This window comes from Lissotriton vulgaris, chromosome 12, assembly GCF_964263255.1.
Source record: "Lissotriton vulgaris chromosome 12, aLisVul1.2, whole genome shotgun sequence".
Taxonomy (NCBI): domain Eukaryota; kingdom Metazoa; phylum Chordata; class Amphibia; order Caudata; family Salamandridae; genus Lissotriton; species Lissotriton vulgaris.
Window position 1 is genome coordinate 573,640,534 of NC_141700.1, and position 14,443 is coordinate 573,654,976.

Genomic DNA, 14,443 nt, shown 5'->3' on the forward strand with positions numbered 1-14,443 from the left:
TCAGATTTCACACCACCACACATGGGGGAACAGTATGCTAAGTCGAAAACAGGGGACTATAGGATGCTAAAAACACACGGTCAGCTGGCAGGAAACAAAATAATGTATTTGAAATCTGCAAGAGGTAATTTTGGGTAGTCAAAGAGAAGGACTAAGACATTTCCAACTTAGGCAATGAGTCGTTTCACATGAGAATAGAGAGGCAGCTACAAGAGAACTGACACTTAAAAAATAGTTACAACTTAACAGATGGTTCAATCACTAAATTACACACATTTCTCATATGGGGCAGGAAACAAGGAAAATACCCTTAATGACCCAAAGGGCAAAAATAGATAGAGTAAAGAGTTGGAAGATGAAGGAAGTAAGCTATGGCATGACACAACATGGCCAATACGAATTTTTCGGTGAGAGAATCATGGTATGAGATTATGTATAACTGGATTATGACTACTAAATAAATTGAATAAATGTCCACTAGGACAGAAGGATGAAGGGGTTGCATTGCACTTGTCCAAAGCTAAAAATATTCTTGAAAGAGATGTGATGCCTTATGAAAAAGATGTTCGGATTCCATATACCCAATGACTAGAAGGTGAAATTCTCTGGAGTGTGCCTGGCCTCTCTGGAAGGTCTGACCAAATCTGACTGGATTTCAACATCCCATATTGTACTAGCAACCAAATAGTAGGTAGCACTAAACTGGAAAGAGACCAGACTTCCTGATATTCTCAACTGGTCTAGAAGACTGTAGCCCGTATTATCAATGGAACTGCTGACACATGCTTTGAGAATTAGAGACAGAGATTTAGTTCTATCTGGAAACCCATCATTTATCACCTACCAAATGACACATTTGGCATGACCGGCCCCAAAACGCAGAGGGCACCGAATATATAATGGGCACTAAACACTGTTTCACAGGATTGGAGCCCGAAGAACTACATGTACAGAGTGCTTGTGATCAGCCAACCTCCCTGCATACATTATAGGATAAGAAATAGAAGGCTCAATTAAAAAAGCACCCATGGTACTGGTGAAATCAGTTAAGGTGATGGGAAGAAATAAGGTGGGAGTGATATGCTTGCGCTGTGAACCTGCTGTTGATTATTTCAGGGAATAAAGTCTACTATGTAATTGAAAGTCTTTTTCTTTCATGAAAATTAATAAAATGCCCTTGAAAAAGTTATATTATGCTTGCTACACTCCACCAAATATATGAATGACAATCTTTAATTCTTTACAATTACTTGGAAGTTAATGACTGATTAGTGGTGACATGTAAATAAAGTGAATGGCACAGATGTAAATATCCCACTGGAAAATAAAGGAATTAGACAAAGAAGCCTCCAGGTGGCATCCTGATTAATTAAATTAAAAAAATTAAAAATTAAAGCCTACCGAGTAACACACATAAGAGGGCCAGCCTTATGGGAGGTTACAAGCTGAGACAAAGGGGTACGGTACTAAGGTGGGACTACCAAGCCTACTCACAAATGAAAAGACAGTTTCCAAAGGACAATGACACAAGCCAATGAAAAATAAGGGCGGAGAGTGGGCTTAGTCCATACCTCAATACAGCATGCCTCTTAGCAGCGCATGCGCTGCCCAAGGCCGACCTAAAAATAGACTCTCCTTCAAAGCTGCATGGAATTGAATGGCCGATTCAGAAAAGGGGGTGGTGATGAACAGAGTGTCTGAATTAAGCAGACCACTCTTACCCAGTCCAAAGATCAAGGCTTGATCCATCACCGTTATTTATCTCACTGCACCATCCCAGCTCAGAACCTGGCTATATGCAAATCAGTCTGTCCCTGGCCCAGTGCATCATGGGAACAGGGCAGACTAAACTACCAAGCCAATTCTTCACCAGAAAGGAGACAAGCTACCGAGGACCGGTTTCTGGCATTTCAGCAGTCTTCGGCCCTGTTTGCTTGAATCCTGATGGTGCAGTGAGAAAGGGACTCATGTCTGAGTATACCCTGCCACACCTATAGTGGCCAAAAACGATTCAGAAAAGGGAGAACCAACAGAAGGACAGGGCAACCACCCCGCAGACAGGGCCTGACCAAACCAGAGAACAACCTCAACCCAAGGCAATCCCCGGAGAAGCAAAACAGGCCCAACCACGAGACTCTGAACCAGGACAGCAAGAGGCACAACTCGGACCGGGAGGGAAACACCCCACGCAGGAGAGCCGCCCCGGGAAGAAAAACCCCCCGGTAGACGAAAAGTCCAAGGGGCCACAAGGAAGAAAACGCCCCCCCCCCTCCCGGCCGAACAGCCGAACCGTCAAGTGAAGCCATCCCAGCACAACAAAGGCGGACGACCAAACACACCACCAGCACACAGTCCGACCAGACCAATACGAACCTCAGGAGGAACCAAGGCAGAAAAAGGCCAGGCCAACCGAACCAACCATGGGACAGACTGAAAGCACAGGCAATCAGGATTCAACCCCAGACCAGAGCGAGCCAGCGCCACCAGAGGCACAAGAGCAGCAACAGCACCCAGCATACCCAGGCGACCTCCCAACCAGGCACCAGCCAGGCCAGAAACTGCAGAACCCCAGATCCTTCAAACAAGATCAGGAGCACCCAGGCAAGCAAGGCCGAAGGCACAAAACCCCCATGGGACACCAAGAAAGCAGAGGCAGGAAATGAACCCACTGTCCAGCGGGAGCTTGCGACAGCAGAGGCACAAAACACTCCACAGAGCACCAGAGCCCAGGTCAGAGAACCAACCCCTCACAGGACCCAAACGGATAGCCCCGCAAGAGGCCCAGAGCAAGACACGCCAGGGGGAACAAGAGCCAACGGGCCCAAGGACAAACCACACAGCAGCAGGAACAGCCGCCGAACATGGAGCCGCCGGGGAGTAGAGGAAGACCGAGCCCCCAACCACCCCGTAGTCTGCGGGGCACCGTCAGGAAAACCCCACCAACCGAGGTGCCGAAACCACCCCACAAACAGCAGCACATGAGTGATGCAAAGAAGGAAGACATCAAGTAAAGAAACCCCAAACTGAATCAGGAGGCAGCAAACACCCCTTGAAAGGGCCTAAACCGGAAGGAAAGAAGAGGAAGAATCAACCCACCGAACAAGGCAGGGAACACCCGGAACCCCCAAGTAGGCAAAGAAGCCGCGGGAACCGGCAGAAGAAGAATGCGTCCCGGAGAACCAGAAGGATCGACGAGGGAGACACAAGCGTGCAGCTGCCACAAACAGCACCGGACAGCAGACCCCAGAAGGGCCCCGGAACAGAAACAGGAGCGAGTACACCCCCCGACCCTGCCGAAACACTTGCACCCACAACACCGCCCCCTCAGAAACGAGACCCGAGCCCTGAGCAAAGAGCCCGCCACAGCGCCCGAGAAATGGGAAAAAGGGGCAGCACAGAACACAGCCAGCAGCCCAGCCCAACAAGGAGGGACAAGAAGAAGAGGAAGCACTCCGTACACCCTGGGACAAGAGGAAGGAAGGGACACCCCGGCCCCATTCCATACCACCAAAGGGCAGGGCCACCAAATCAGAACGAAACGCCGCCCAAAAGCAGGCGCACAATCCCACGGATCCCAAAATAGTAAAGAGTCCGCGAAGGGAAGCACCATTATGGGAGACCCCCAAGCAGAACCGTCCACCAAGGCAAAACCCAGCGAGCAGACCCAGAGGACCCAGCCACCGTCGCCACCGCACCAAGGGCTGCAAAGGAAAAAGTCCGCCCAGAATACCAACTGCAGTCCCAACCCGGAAAAAGAGGCAGAGGGACCCACAACCAGCAAACCAGCACAGAAAAAACGGACAGTCACACGAAGCGACCGAACCCAAAAGCCAGGGCAAGACGCAGCCCGGACCGCAAAACCAGAGGTAGCAAAAGCCAGTTTCAAGGTCCCCCATCCCGCATGACCACAGGAGAAGAAGGAACCGCAACCACGGACACCACCAGGCACCGAGCTGCCACACCAGCCACCGGGATCCCCTCGCCACACAGCCAGGATACCCCAGCGAACCATTGTAAAGGAAACCCCAATCGCTACACAGCCAGGACACCTCCAGAAACCGGGGAAAGGCAAGTCCGCCAAACATCCCCCACACCCCCTCCTGCACAGCATACACAGAGATCGAGGAAAGGGGAGGCCCACAAGCCCCAACAATAGGCGAAAAAGTCTACAGACTGTCCATCCACCCAGGGCCTATGGAACCAAAAAGCGACCCGAACACGGAGCAGAAAACCACTAAGGCACGCCCCCCCGGACCCAACCAATCCAAGACAGGACCCACGTGGCAGAAGCAACCTGACCATGCCCAAAGGAAGGAGCAGCGGAAGACCCAGCGACCACCACCTCCCCGTGACAGCAGAGCTCTAACAGGGGCACAGAACAGAGAAAGGAGCGCCCAGACCAAGCAAAGCAAGATCCACAAGGGCCAAACAGGGAATGCCACACCCCCCCAGGCCAGCAGGCCAGTCCAAGAGAAAGAGGGAGACCCGGACTCCCCCAAGCCCCATGGTCCCGCCAAAGCAGTAACTCAAATGTACCCGAAACAACAGGCATCCAAGGGGAATATAAAACGGCCGCCAAGCAGACCGACCCACACGTACCTGAAAGGAGGCCAGACCGCCACGCCACTGGCGAGCAGAGAAGCCAGCCGTGCACAACACACCTCCCCGCCCACCCTAGGTGAACTCGCCAGGGCAGGGAACCAACCCTGAAGAGGAGAGGCCCCAGCAGGAAGACAAGTCGCGCTACCACCACAGGTCACCGCCTTAAACAAAAGCCATGCCCCCAAAATAGGGGCATAGAGCGACCCACGGCAGGAGAAAGAGGCCAGGGGAGGAACCAAGGACACGCAGCCCCAGCACACAGAGTCCCGACCCCCAAAAGTACCAGCCCCACGCATGTGTCACGAGGCGCAGCCCAATATATCCAGAACACCAGGGCGCCCCCAAACTGAAGGACAAACGGAACGCAAGTAAATGCATAAGGACACTTGTATAGCGCACTAAGCACCCGCAAGGGATGGAATAGGCACCGAGGCAAGAATTATCTGGTCCGTGGAAGTTCGAGCCCAAGACCCGCCGAGGCGGGCCCTAGAAAGAACAGGCAGCCCAAAACAGGACCGAAAGAGAGAGCAGCTTCCACATGCAAAGCAACCTGCCTCCAAACAGACACGGGAACACGAACTCCCGGACATTCCAAAGGAAGCATACAGGCACAGCATCGCAAACACGGCCCACTGTGTGAACCAAAGCAATGCCCCCTAAAAAGGGTCAGGGAGCGACCCGCGGCCAGAGATCACGAAGCTCCGGTAGACAGAGCCCCGTCCATTTAAATGCTCAAAGCGTCTCCCCGCAGGGACATTGCAGAGCCTGTTCTCGCTGCCGCTTTATACAATGCTCTGTGCGCATCCAGTACGATATTTGCATCGCGTACTGCCTCCCAGGTAACAAAAACAAAAAAGGGAAACACGGGCCCGAGACGAGCACTGAGCCCCCAAACACACCTCCAAGGAGGAGCCAAACCGCCACGCCACTGGCGAGCAGAGAAGCTAGCCGCGCCCAACACACCACCCGTCCCTCCCCGGGTGCACCCGCTAGGGCAGGGAACATACCCGGAAGAGGGGAGGCCGCAGCAGGGAGACACCACCCCACACCAGGCAGTCAAGGCCCCCCAACCCCACGGTCCCGCTAAAGCAGGGACTCAAAAGTACATGATAAAAACAGGTACAACAGGGGGAACAAACGGCCGCCCAGCAGGCCGTTTCACACTTACCCGAAAGGAGGCACCGGTCCAGTACCCCCACGACGAAGTTGCCAGGAAATTAATTCCGCAGAAAAAACAAACAGGGATGTGGATGGGCGGGTCACATGCTTATATGCCTTAGGGTGTGGGTGTGGCCTGGAGGGAAGGGATGGGTTTTTAGTTGCTTGGGAGTTTCTGGTGGGAGGAGCTATGCTCATTAGTAAGGACTGGGACGGGGAGGGCTGACGAGGAGGTAATTGTCTGAGCAGATCCAGAAGAGCTTTCACAATCCCCGTATCTCCCAGCATAGCCCATAATTTGCTCTGATTAACAGCTTCCAATGCACATGAGAGGTGCATAAAGGTCATGTGAATGGTACCTCTCCTGGCGTTCACGTATTTCCTTAAAATAGGAAAATGGTTAAGGCACTGCTTGACTGTTCCTATGCCTTGGTGAAAGCAAAATTGTTTGTCAGGAAAGAGATTTTCTTCCCCTAAGGTCTCGAATTTTGAGAGTAGGACATGTTCTTATTGGTGGAATCTAATCATGAGATTGGGCTGTAACATGATGGCTGACTTCTGTCTACTTTTCTAAATACGTGTGAACATTAACCTTTTCTGAAGGTGCCTTGAGACACTGTTAGACTTGTTGGCAGAACGCTTTTGAATCTGATGATGTTCCAAGGATTTTAAATTAATAATCTGAAGGTATAGAGAACTTTGTGGTTGATTTGGGGATTTGTTAAACAGTGAAACACTGTTCTACAAAAGGATTCAGTCTGCTTAAGGCGGTGTGTACTAGGCTTCAAAGTAACCTATTCTGGTAAACCATAATTACTACTGGTAAATCCACAATGATACCTAGCTCTGCTATTATCATGCTGAGACACTTCCTAGCCACTCTTTGCCATAGATCACAAATGTGTGAGAATCAAAATGACATTTTAAATACTGCTTTTATTATTATACTTGTAAAGCAAATATTAATGTAGGACTTATGGAACATTTTAATTTCCAAAACAAAAAAACATGAATGAATCAATGACTGTCACCATCAATGAGGTCAAGCAGGTAATTCAAGACCGTTTCAAGGAGATCCAAGTACTGGCCTGTTCAAAATGATCTATGTGAACTTTCATCAACTGAGGAATTGTTGGATCCTGAAGGAGATCCCACCGGACACAGTTTCTATAGCTCACCCTGTACTCAACCCCTTTTTCTCCATCACTCACGTTCCTTCTCACCACACCTACTATTTCCATTGGTTGATCCTGAATCTAAACCTGTTCCCGTTTGGTCGCCTCACACAGTTTTTGCTGTATTACCGATTCCAAATTGGTGTTTAGCTGGGGCAAAAAGGTGGTGTCACCTGGAGAGAAGATCATTATTAACCTGAGAGGACACTATTGGTGCATGCATCCAAAGAGCCTGTAGACAAAAAAGCCAAGAGGCAGGTCAATTCTTAAGGAATCTGGCAAGAAGCAGACTAGAAGGCTCAGCCAGTGATATTCCTATTTCAGAGACACCCTAAAACTGTGAAAAGAATTCCATCATCATGAAAGAAACGGGGAGAGGATGTGGCTTAATGGCTAACGCGGCCAACCTTGAAGCTGAGGAACCAGGTTCAAGTCTGGCGGGAGGCTCAAACAACCTGTGATTCTGGGCAAATCACGTAATCTCCCCATGCCTAAAAAACATGAATGTCTCCATCTATAATGCAACTGGTGTTCATGTAAAGTGCTCCGATACCTTTGGGTCAAGTTTGCAATATATAAAACTGGAAGAGAAAAAACAGAAGGAAGCCGCAGGATGCCAAGAGGGGTGGTTGATTTGTGATACAACAGAAGCATTTAACCCAAACGGAGAGAAAATCCTGAATTTTTACGCACATCACATTAAGAAGAACTGGTTTGTGTAAGCCGTATTAAGAATGGAATACATTAACAGATTGCGCTATATTTACATAATAATACATTTAAGCAAACCACATTATTTAAACCTGGTGAAAAGCAAAACGTGTTTCACTTTATTTCTAAGCACCGTTAGGAAAGTATGTACGAAAAGCATATATTAAAATCCTAAGTAAATGATTAAAACGGGCTTGGAGATAAAGGGAACTTTACTCATTAGCATTACAAACATGTTGTGTAATGTAACTGGTGTTCATGTAAAGCGCTCCAATGCCTTCGGGTTGAGTTCGCGCTTTATAAAACTACAACATAAAGCACACATTTGAGAGTCACACCCCCTCTTCGGGAATAAAACCCACATAGTACGGTCCAGCTGTCAGTTCCGAATTTATGAGGGTCATACCACTTCAAACCTAAAAACTGGATTTCGAAAGTTGCGTTAACTCCACTAAAACCCAAGTAGGTGCTCCGGTAATTTGTCCTTATATGTTTTGAAAGAAGAATATATCTTCGGAGTTCACAATAGGTGTAGATTTTTTGAGCTGTCAAACTCCCCTTCCCTAGAGTACGTAATGGTACTGTCGGCTGTCACTTCCGGCATACCCAGGGATATACCATGGAGGACGCCGTGGGAGCATTCTGAGCGGCTGTCCCTCACCTGTCAGCGTATTTGAACAGCAGGACGTGCCGCAGCATGACGTAATCTGCATAAGCCAAGCTCAGGTACACCATAAGGAGGCAAAAGAACCCGCACCCGTCCAGGACGCAGACGGCCATCTGGGCTGCTGCACCCCTCGAGTAGGTGAAGGCTGGAGCCTCTGACAGGCTCCAGCCGTTGTCCCTCGTCACTTCCCGGTGTTTACAACCCAAGCGCGACTCGACTGAATGGAGTATGTTACTGGCGGGGGTGGGGACTGTGATTAATGGCCACACCTTCTCGGCAAGCCTCCGCCCCTCGCAAACCTCCCTAACCACGCCTCGTGGTATTTCGTTGTTGGCCTCGCCTTTGCATCTTGTTTTTAACCCCTCCTCTCGCCAGTCACGCTGTCTCCATGCGTTTTCCATAGCCACGCCCCATCCCTCCGTCCGTCATGCCTGCGCGTCTCTGAAACGTATGCACGCTAGCGCACGTCCTTACGTCTCAATGACAAATGGATAACAAAGAAAGGCTGTAATTGTTTCAGCGCAGCGCCGCAGCTGTGTGTAGATGGGAAGGTTGCGGTTCTGTCTTTTACCCAACCGTATCAGTGTTTTCTGTGTTATAAGGTATAACGTCTCACATTATGATCGTAGATTTCCTGGCCAATTCTGAGTCGGGACCAGAGACTCCGATTAGGCTTCTCTTTTCTTAACTATTTTTTTAACAGCAGCCGTAATCACAATAAACTTTTGTAAAATACTACATTTCCAATGATTCTATATTATCACATGACCAGCCATAGAGCCACTGCCCTATGTAACATCTCATGCATGTCACAGACACAGCATCCTTTTTAGGTCTCGTCTGGCGAGACATTTAGTGAGTGGGCTTTAAAAAGCAGACCAAATCTTTTTGGGTGGCATAGAGCGTGCGGTTACGCGCACAGTTACAAGCAGAGGCGCCATCTGGCTTTCCTCTCGCTCTCCCAAGCGCATGCCTCGCTCTGTCTCTCTGTTTTGCATGTGCTATAACTCCCCAGGCCCCCCCCCCCCACCACCACAGAGCGTGTCTCGCGGCCACGGGTCTTGTTGCTCCTTCTCTCTGGCTCCCTTTGTTTGTTGCCCTCCATGGTCTTTGCCCGTGCTCCATGTATGATGTACCCTCCCTCACTGTCCGTTCTTGTAGCGCCTTGTCCCCTCTTTCTGTCCGCTGCCATCCTGCTTTGTCCCCTTGTCCTCTTCCTGGCCCCGTATTCTCTCTCTGCCTGCTTCTTGGTTCTTTGTCCCCTTCCCCATTCCGCTTCCTGGGGCTTGTCACAGCTCTTTGCCCGCTCCTCACCCCAGAGGCTTCTCCGTCTATCAGCTCTTAGTCCCGTTCTCTCTCTGTTTTGTCCCATCTTTGTCCTCTGCCGTCGCACTCTGTCCACTTCCTCTGCCCGCTCTCGTTGCGCCTTATCCCCTTTCTGGCCGCTCCGCGGCTATGGCATCTACCTGGATCTGTGGAGACTTCCGGCTTTCCCATATCAGAGTGTGTCCGAAATTATTATTTTTTCCAAACTTATCGCTGCGTGCAAACCATTCTTGCCAGGGGCTGTGGAGCAGGACTCACAAATACCCTCGGACCTGTGTGTGTTGTGATGCAGGGTCAAGCTGATTGGGTGTCGCAGCAAACTTTTTTTGTTTTTCTCGCTAACTTTGGTGGGGGCAGCGGAGGCGTGTCATTACTTAATGGTGTCTGCTGGGTTATAACTGCTTTCAATTGTGGAAAAGTGGTACTGTATGTGTGAGAACATGGGGCTTATTCGCTGTATATAATGCTGTTGGGGTGCTCTGTCTGCTCTTGGTAATGTGAGAGGGATTTGCCTGTGTCTCTTGCCCTCTATCCCTTCTCTCCCTCGCCCTCTCCTTCTCTCTCTCGTCCTCTCCTTCTCTCTCTCGCCCTCTCCCCTTCTCTCCTTCACCCTGCCCTCTCCCTCGCCCTCTCTTTCTCTCTCTCGCCTTCGCCTTCTCCCCCGCCCTCTCCCTCACCCTCTCTTTCGCCCTCTCCTTCTCGGCCTCTCCTTCTCTCTCTCGCCCTTCTCTCCCTCGCCTGCTCCCCCTTTTCTCTCTTGCCCTCTGACCCTTCTCTCTCCCTTTCTCTGTCGTCTCTCACTAGCACTGCCTCTCTCTGTGGCGCTGCCTCTCTGCCTCTTTTCCTCTGCCTGTTTTCTCCTTTTTAAGATCCTTCCACATTAGGGGACACAGGGCGTTCTCCCCCTCCCCCCACACACACAGCCCCAGCGCCCGCCATTCTTTAATTGTTCCCGATTCAGAGAAGCCAGAGGTGCTTATTGGAGACCCTCAAGAAACTGGCACAGTCAATCCTCGGGGTCCATTTGACATTGTTTTTTGCGGGAAAAGGGAGTTGGGAACACTGGAATTAAAAGTACATGCCTTTCCAGTTGCAACCTTGATGATTTTAGTCTCTTTGCATTACATAACATTGGTTCCATTGAACCCCAAATGTGCACACTGACCGTTCAGTCAAAATGTGGTGGACTTCATCAAATCGTTTACCTGGCCTGTAGCCGAACAGAAGGGTACTTTATTGCTAAACTACCACCATGGGAGGAGTCAAGGATTCTAAAACTCATTTTAATTGACAATGGCAGCCCATCAACTAACAAAAATATTTATAATAACAATGAACCCTCTCCAAAAGCAACAATTTTTGCAGCACATGCATAAGAAAAGGATACTACAAAGCAGAAGGTAGGAAATAAAACAAGCATTTGCATAGCCAATAGGTCTCGCTTTTGGGACCTTATAAGTATTTAGTTATGCAGCACAATATCCTTGGTGCAACAACATCAACTGTTGCATGGCTAAGCACTTATAAGGTCCCAAAGGCGAGAACTATTGGCTATGCCAATGCTTGTTCTTTGCTGCCTTGCAGCCAGTTAGGTGAATTTCTGATTACTTTCTGTGTATACATCTGCATTACTGCTTTATAGGTCTATACTGCGTGTACTGTTGATGATAAACTTGCTATTGTTTGTGCCTACTGTTAGCATGAGTTTTCAACGATTATTAATGTTTGGTGCCGCACGGCTCGCCGCGTTCATGTGTGAGAGAGCGTTTATCCTCCCAGCAGGGCGCTTGTAGCCTGCGCCTGATTGCGCTTGTGGAGCGGAAGTTTTGGGAGCGCTGTCCTCTTTCATTATTTCTCACGCTAGGCAGCTTGCGCATGCGGAGCAGCCACCTTGACTGCATTTCGGTACTGGGAGACTTGAACTAAATGCACGGCAATGCATATTAAGATTTTCCTGGTCCCTGGCCCTCATGTTGCTCCCTACTGGCGCCCTGTGGCTGGATCTGGCTCAGGGTTGGAAAATTGTGCAGAGGCTAGAGCGGTGTAGGCAGGCACTCCACCTTCTAACAGTGATTTATGATCTTGCCTGATTTGGGGTAGATTGCTGCTCCCCCTTATTGCTTTTATGTGGTGCTTGATTGATTCCCCTTACATTACTTGGTCTGCCCTCCCTTCCTCCTGAGACATTGTTTCTCTGCTCTGCAGAACCTAATTCAATGGCAGAATATTATGAGTAGGAATATTACTACCCTGCTGTGTCACTGGAGCAAGACCAGGTTAAGGCATTAGATGTGGAGGTGCAACACTCTGTTAACAAGCCCCTTATCAGAGCTATTGAGCCTCTAAAGCACCATCTTTGTGGCAATGCCAAGCAACTAGGTAGATTTCCGGCCCCCAGGTGCGAGCCAAGTCCAGTGGGAAATCCCCTAAGGGACCCCTCACTGCTGACTTTGCGAGACTGGCCGACTCGCTTAGGTCGGATCATGATTATAGTGCTTCTGGTGAGTGGCCTTTATCAGATCCCTTTCAGGATGATGATGCTACCTCTTCATCTCGCCAGAGCTCTGACCAGAAGGAGGCCCCTGGACTCAGTAAACAAAGATGCAAATCGAGCCCACCAATCCCTGTCTTCAACTGAAACTGCTTACGTTTGAGCCAGCTGAAATTGTTCACCCTAAGTCCACAGCCAGGCTCCCGCCTCAGGAAGTGGCCGACTACGTGCATTCCCATTTATGCCAAGCCTTCGACAAAGAGGTGTTTGTGAGACTCCTCTCTGAATGTCCCAGGCCTGATTTACCGGGGAAAGTCGGAGAAACCACCAAAGTGGATTTTACCCTCGTCACATACCTTAAAATGTTTTTGAAGGATCCCAAAAACTGGATTGACAGGGCCTGGGAATCCTGCCTGGTCAAATTATTGGATATGACCAGGCCTCTGACAGATAATTGCAGCTGGGGTTCCGAGCCAAGGAATCTGCCATTGCCATTGACCCTGATGAGCTGAAAGGGTGGGCACAATGTGCTGTCTGCCAACTGAGTAATATTAATTGCGCTATGTCCAGCGAGAGGCGAAGGTCTATTCTCCTGAAGCTAGACCCCAAACTCACTGAACTGCCATCTTCAGGGTCAGGCTCTATTTCGCAGGGGTTGCTGTTTGGCCACCTGTTCTTAAAAGCCCTCTTAGGTTCGTTGCTACCTTCAGCAACCTGGACAAAGCTCAGGGATCCCTTCGCAAAGTTTTCAGACCGGTTTTTGTCAGCGCCGGACGATTTCCAGGGCGTCTGTTCAGCCGTGGTTACCAGCAAGGCTCTCAGAGGGGTTACTACCAGCAATAGCGTGGGGGATATCAAAACCCTCACAAACCCACCTTCTACCTCTCAGGACGTTCCAATCAAAATCAATTCTGGAAGGGCCGCTATGGAGGACCCCAAGGAGCTTCTCAGGATTCAGGGACCACAGGTGAGACCTATTTTGTTTACAGAAAGGGTTTTGTGGGGTCAGGATTCAGTCTTTTCTGCACGCTTGCAATCGCTCACACAAGATGCTTGGGTTCTAGAGAGAGTGCAGGGCTATACACTAGACCTTTACAAAAAAACCCAAGCAGTCCTCCTTTCCCCCATAATGTCTTTTTCCCATCAAGAGCAAGATTTTATCTCCTCCGAGGTTCACACCCTTCTGCAGAAAGGGGCCTTGATGATCACAGATCCTCACGCTCTCGGGTTTCTTAGCGGTGTCTTCTTGGTGGAGAAAAAAGGCGGCTGCTTTCGACTCGTACTAAATCTCAAAGACTTCAATGGCTGGATTGTATACCGTTACTTCAAGATGGAAGGCATCAATATATTCCAAGATCTTCTCCGAAAGGGAGATTATATGCTCTGACTGGATTTGAAGGACGAATTTCTTTCCGTCCCAAATTTCCTGCCTCACCGATGCTTACCGCAATTAATGTGGCAAGATGTCTGTTACGAGTACAACGTCCTCCCCTTCGGCCTTTCCTCTGCCCGGGGGTGCTTCACAAAGCTCCTGTGGCCGGTTTTAGAGTCCTTGAGGGCTCCGGGTGTCCTTCCGAATGTTTACCTGGATGACATCATTATTATGGCGTACTGTCCTCGTCTGGTTGTCACTCACCTGGAGTGGTCGATCACCCTGCTCTAGGAGTTGGGATTCATTGTGAACGCACAGAAATCGATTCTGATCCTTTCCCAAAGCATAGAGGTTCCAGGGTTCAGATCGATTCTCTCTGCTGCCAACTGATTCTCCCCTCTACCAACTGATTCTCCCGCCCCAGAAGGGCAAGAATATCAAGAAGGAGTTGAGATAGATTCTGAACAGGCAGAATGTATCCTTGTGGTCGATTGCCCGAGTAGTGGGTTTGCTAGCCTCATTGATACAGACCATTTTTACTGGCCCCTGCATTATAGTGTGCTGCAGAGATTCAAAATTTGACATCTCCAGGAAGGCTTCAGCTATGCTGAACAGAATCTCCTCAGAGGAAGGGAGGTCGGAGATGCCTTGGTGGTTGGATAACATGGACGCCTGGAATGGCAAGGCTACTTTTAGCTCAACCCTTGAAATTGTGCTCCAATCAAATGCCAGCCGTTGGAGTTGGGTAGCCATGTGCGGCACAGTTTTCACAGGGGTCGCTGGTCTCAGGAGGAACTTTCCCTGCATATCAGTTGCTTGGAAGTCCTGCCGGTTCCTTTGCGATACGCAGTCTCTCGACGGTCAAGATGGATTACTGCATATTGCTTTGCATGGACAATGTCTCAGTGGTTAGCTATGTGAACAAACTGGGTGGGACGAAA

The 14,443-nt window shown here is 49.6% G+C and overlaps 1 protein-coding gene across 1 annotated transcript in view; it reads right to left on the minus strand.

Moving 5' to 3' along the window:
* Positions 1 to 8,623, minus strand: part of LOC147677776 (palmitoyltransferase ZDHHC21-like) — an 85,864-nt gene extending 77,241 nt beyond the window's left edge. Inside the window, exon 1 of the mRNA XM_086945433.1 lies at positions 8,308 to 8,623. Coding sequence (XP_086801559.1) covers positions 8,308 to 8,426 — 119 coding nt within the window. The 5' untranslated portion in view covers positions 8,427 to 8,623. The remainder of the gene's footprint in view (positions 1 to 8,307) is intronic.
* Positions 8,624 to 14,443: the final 5,820 nt, after the last annotated feature.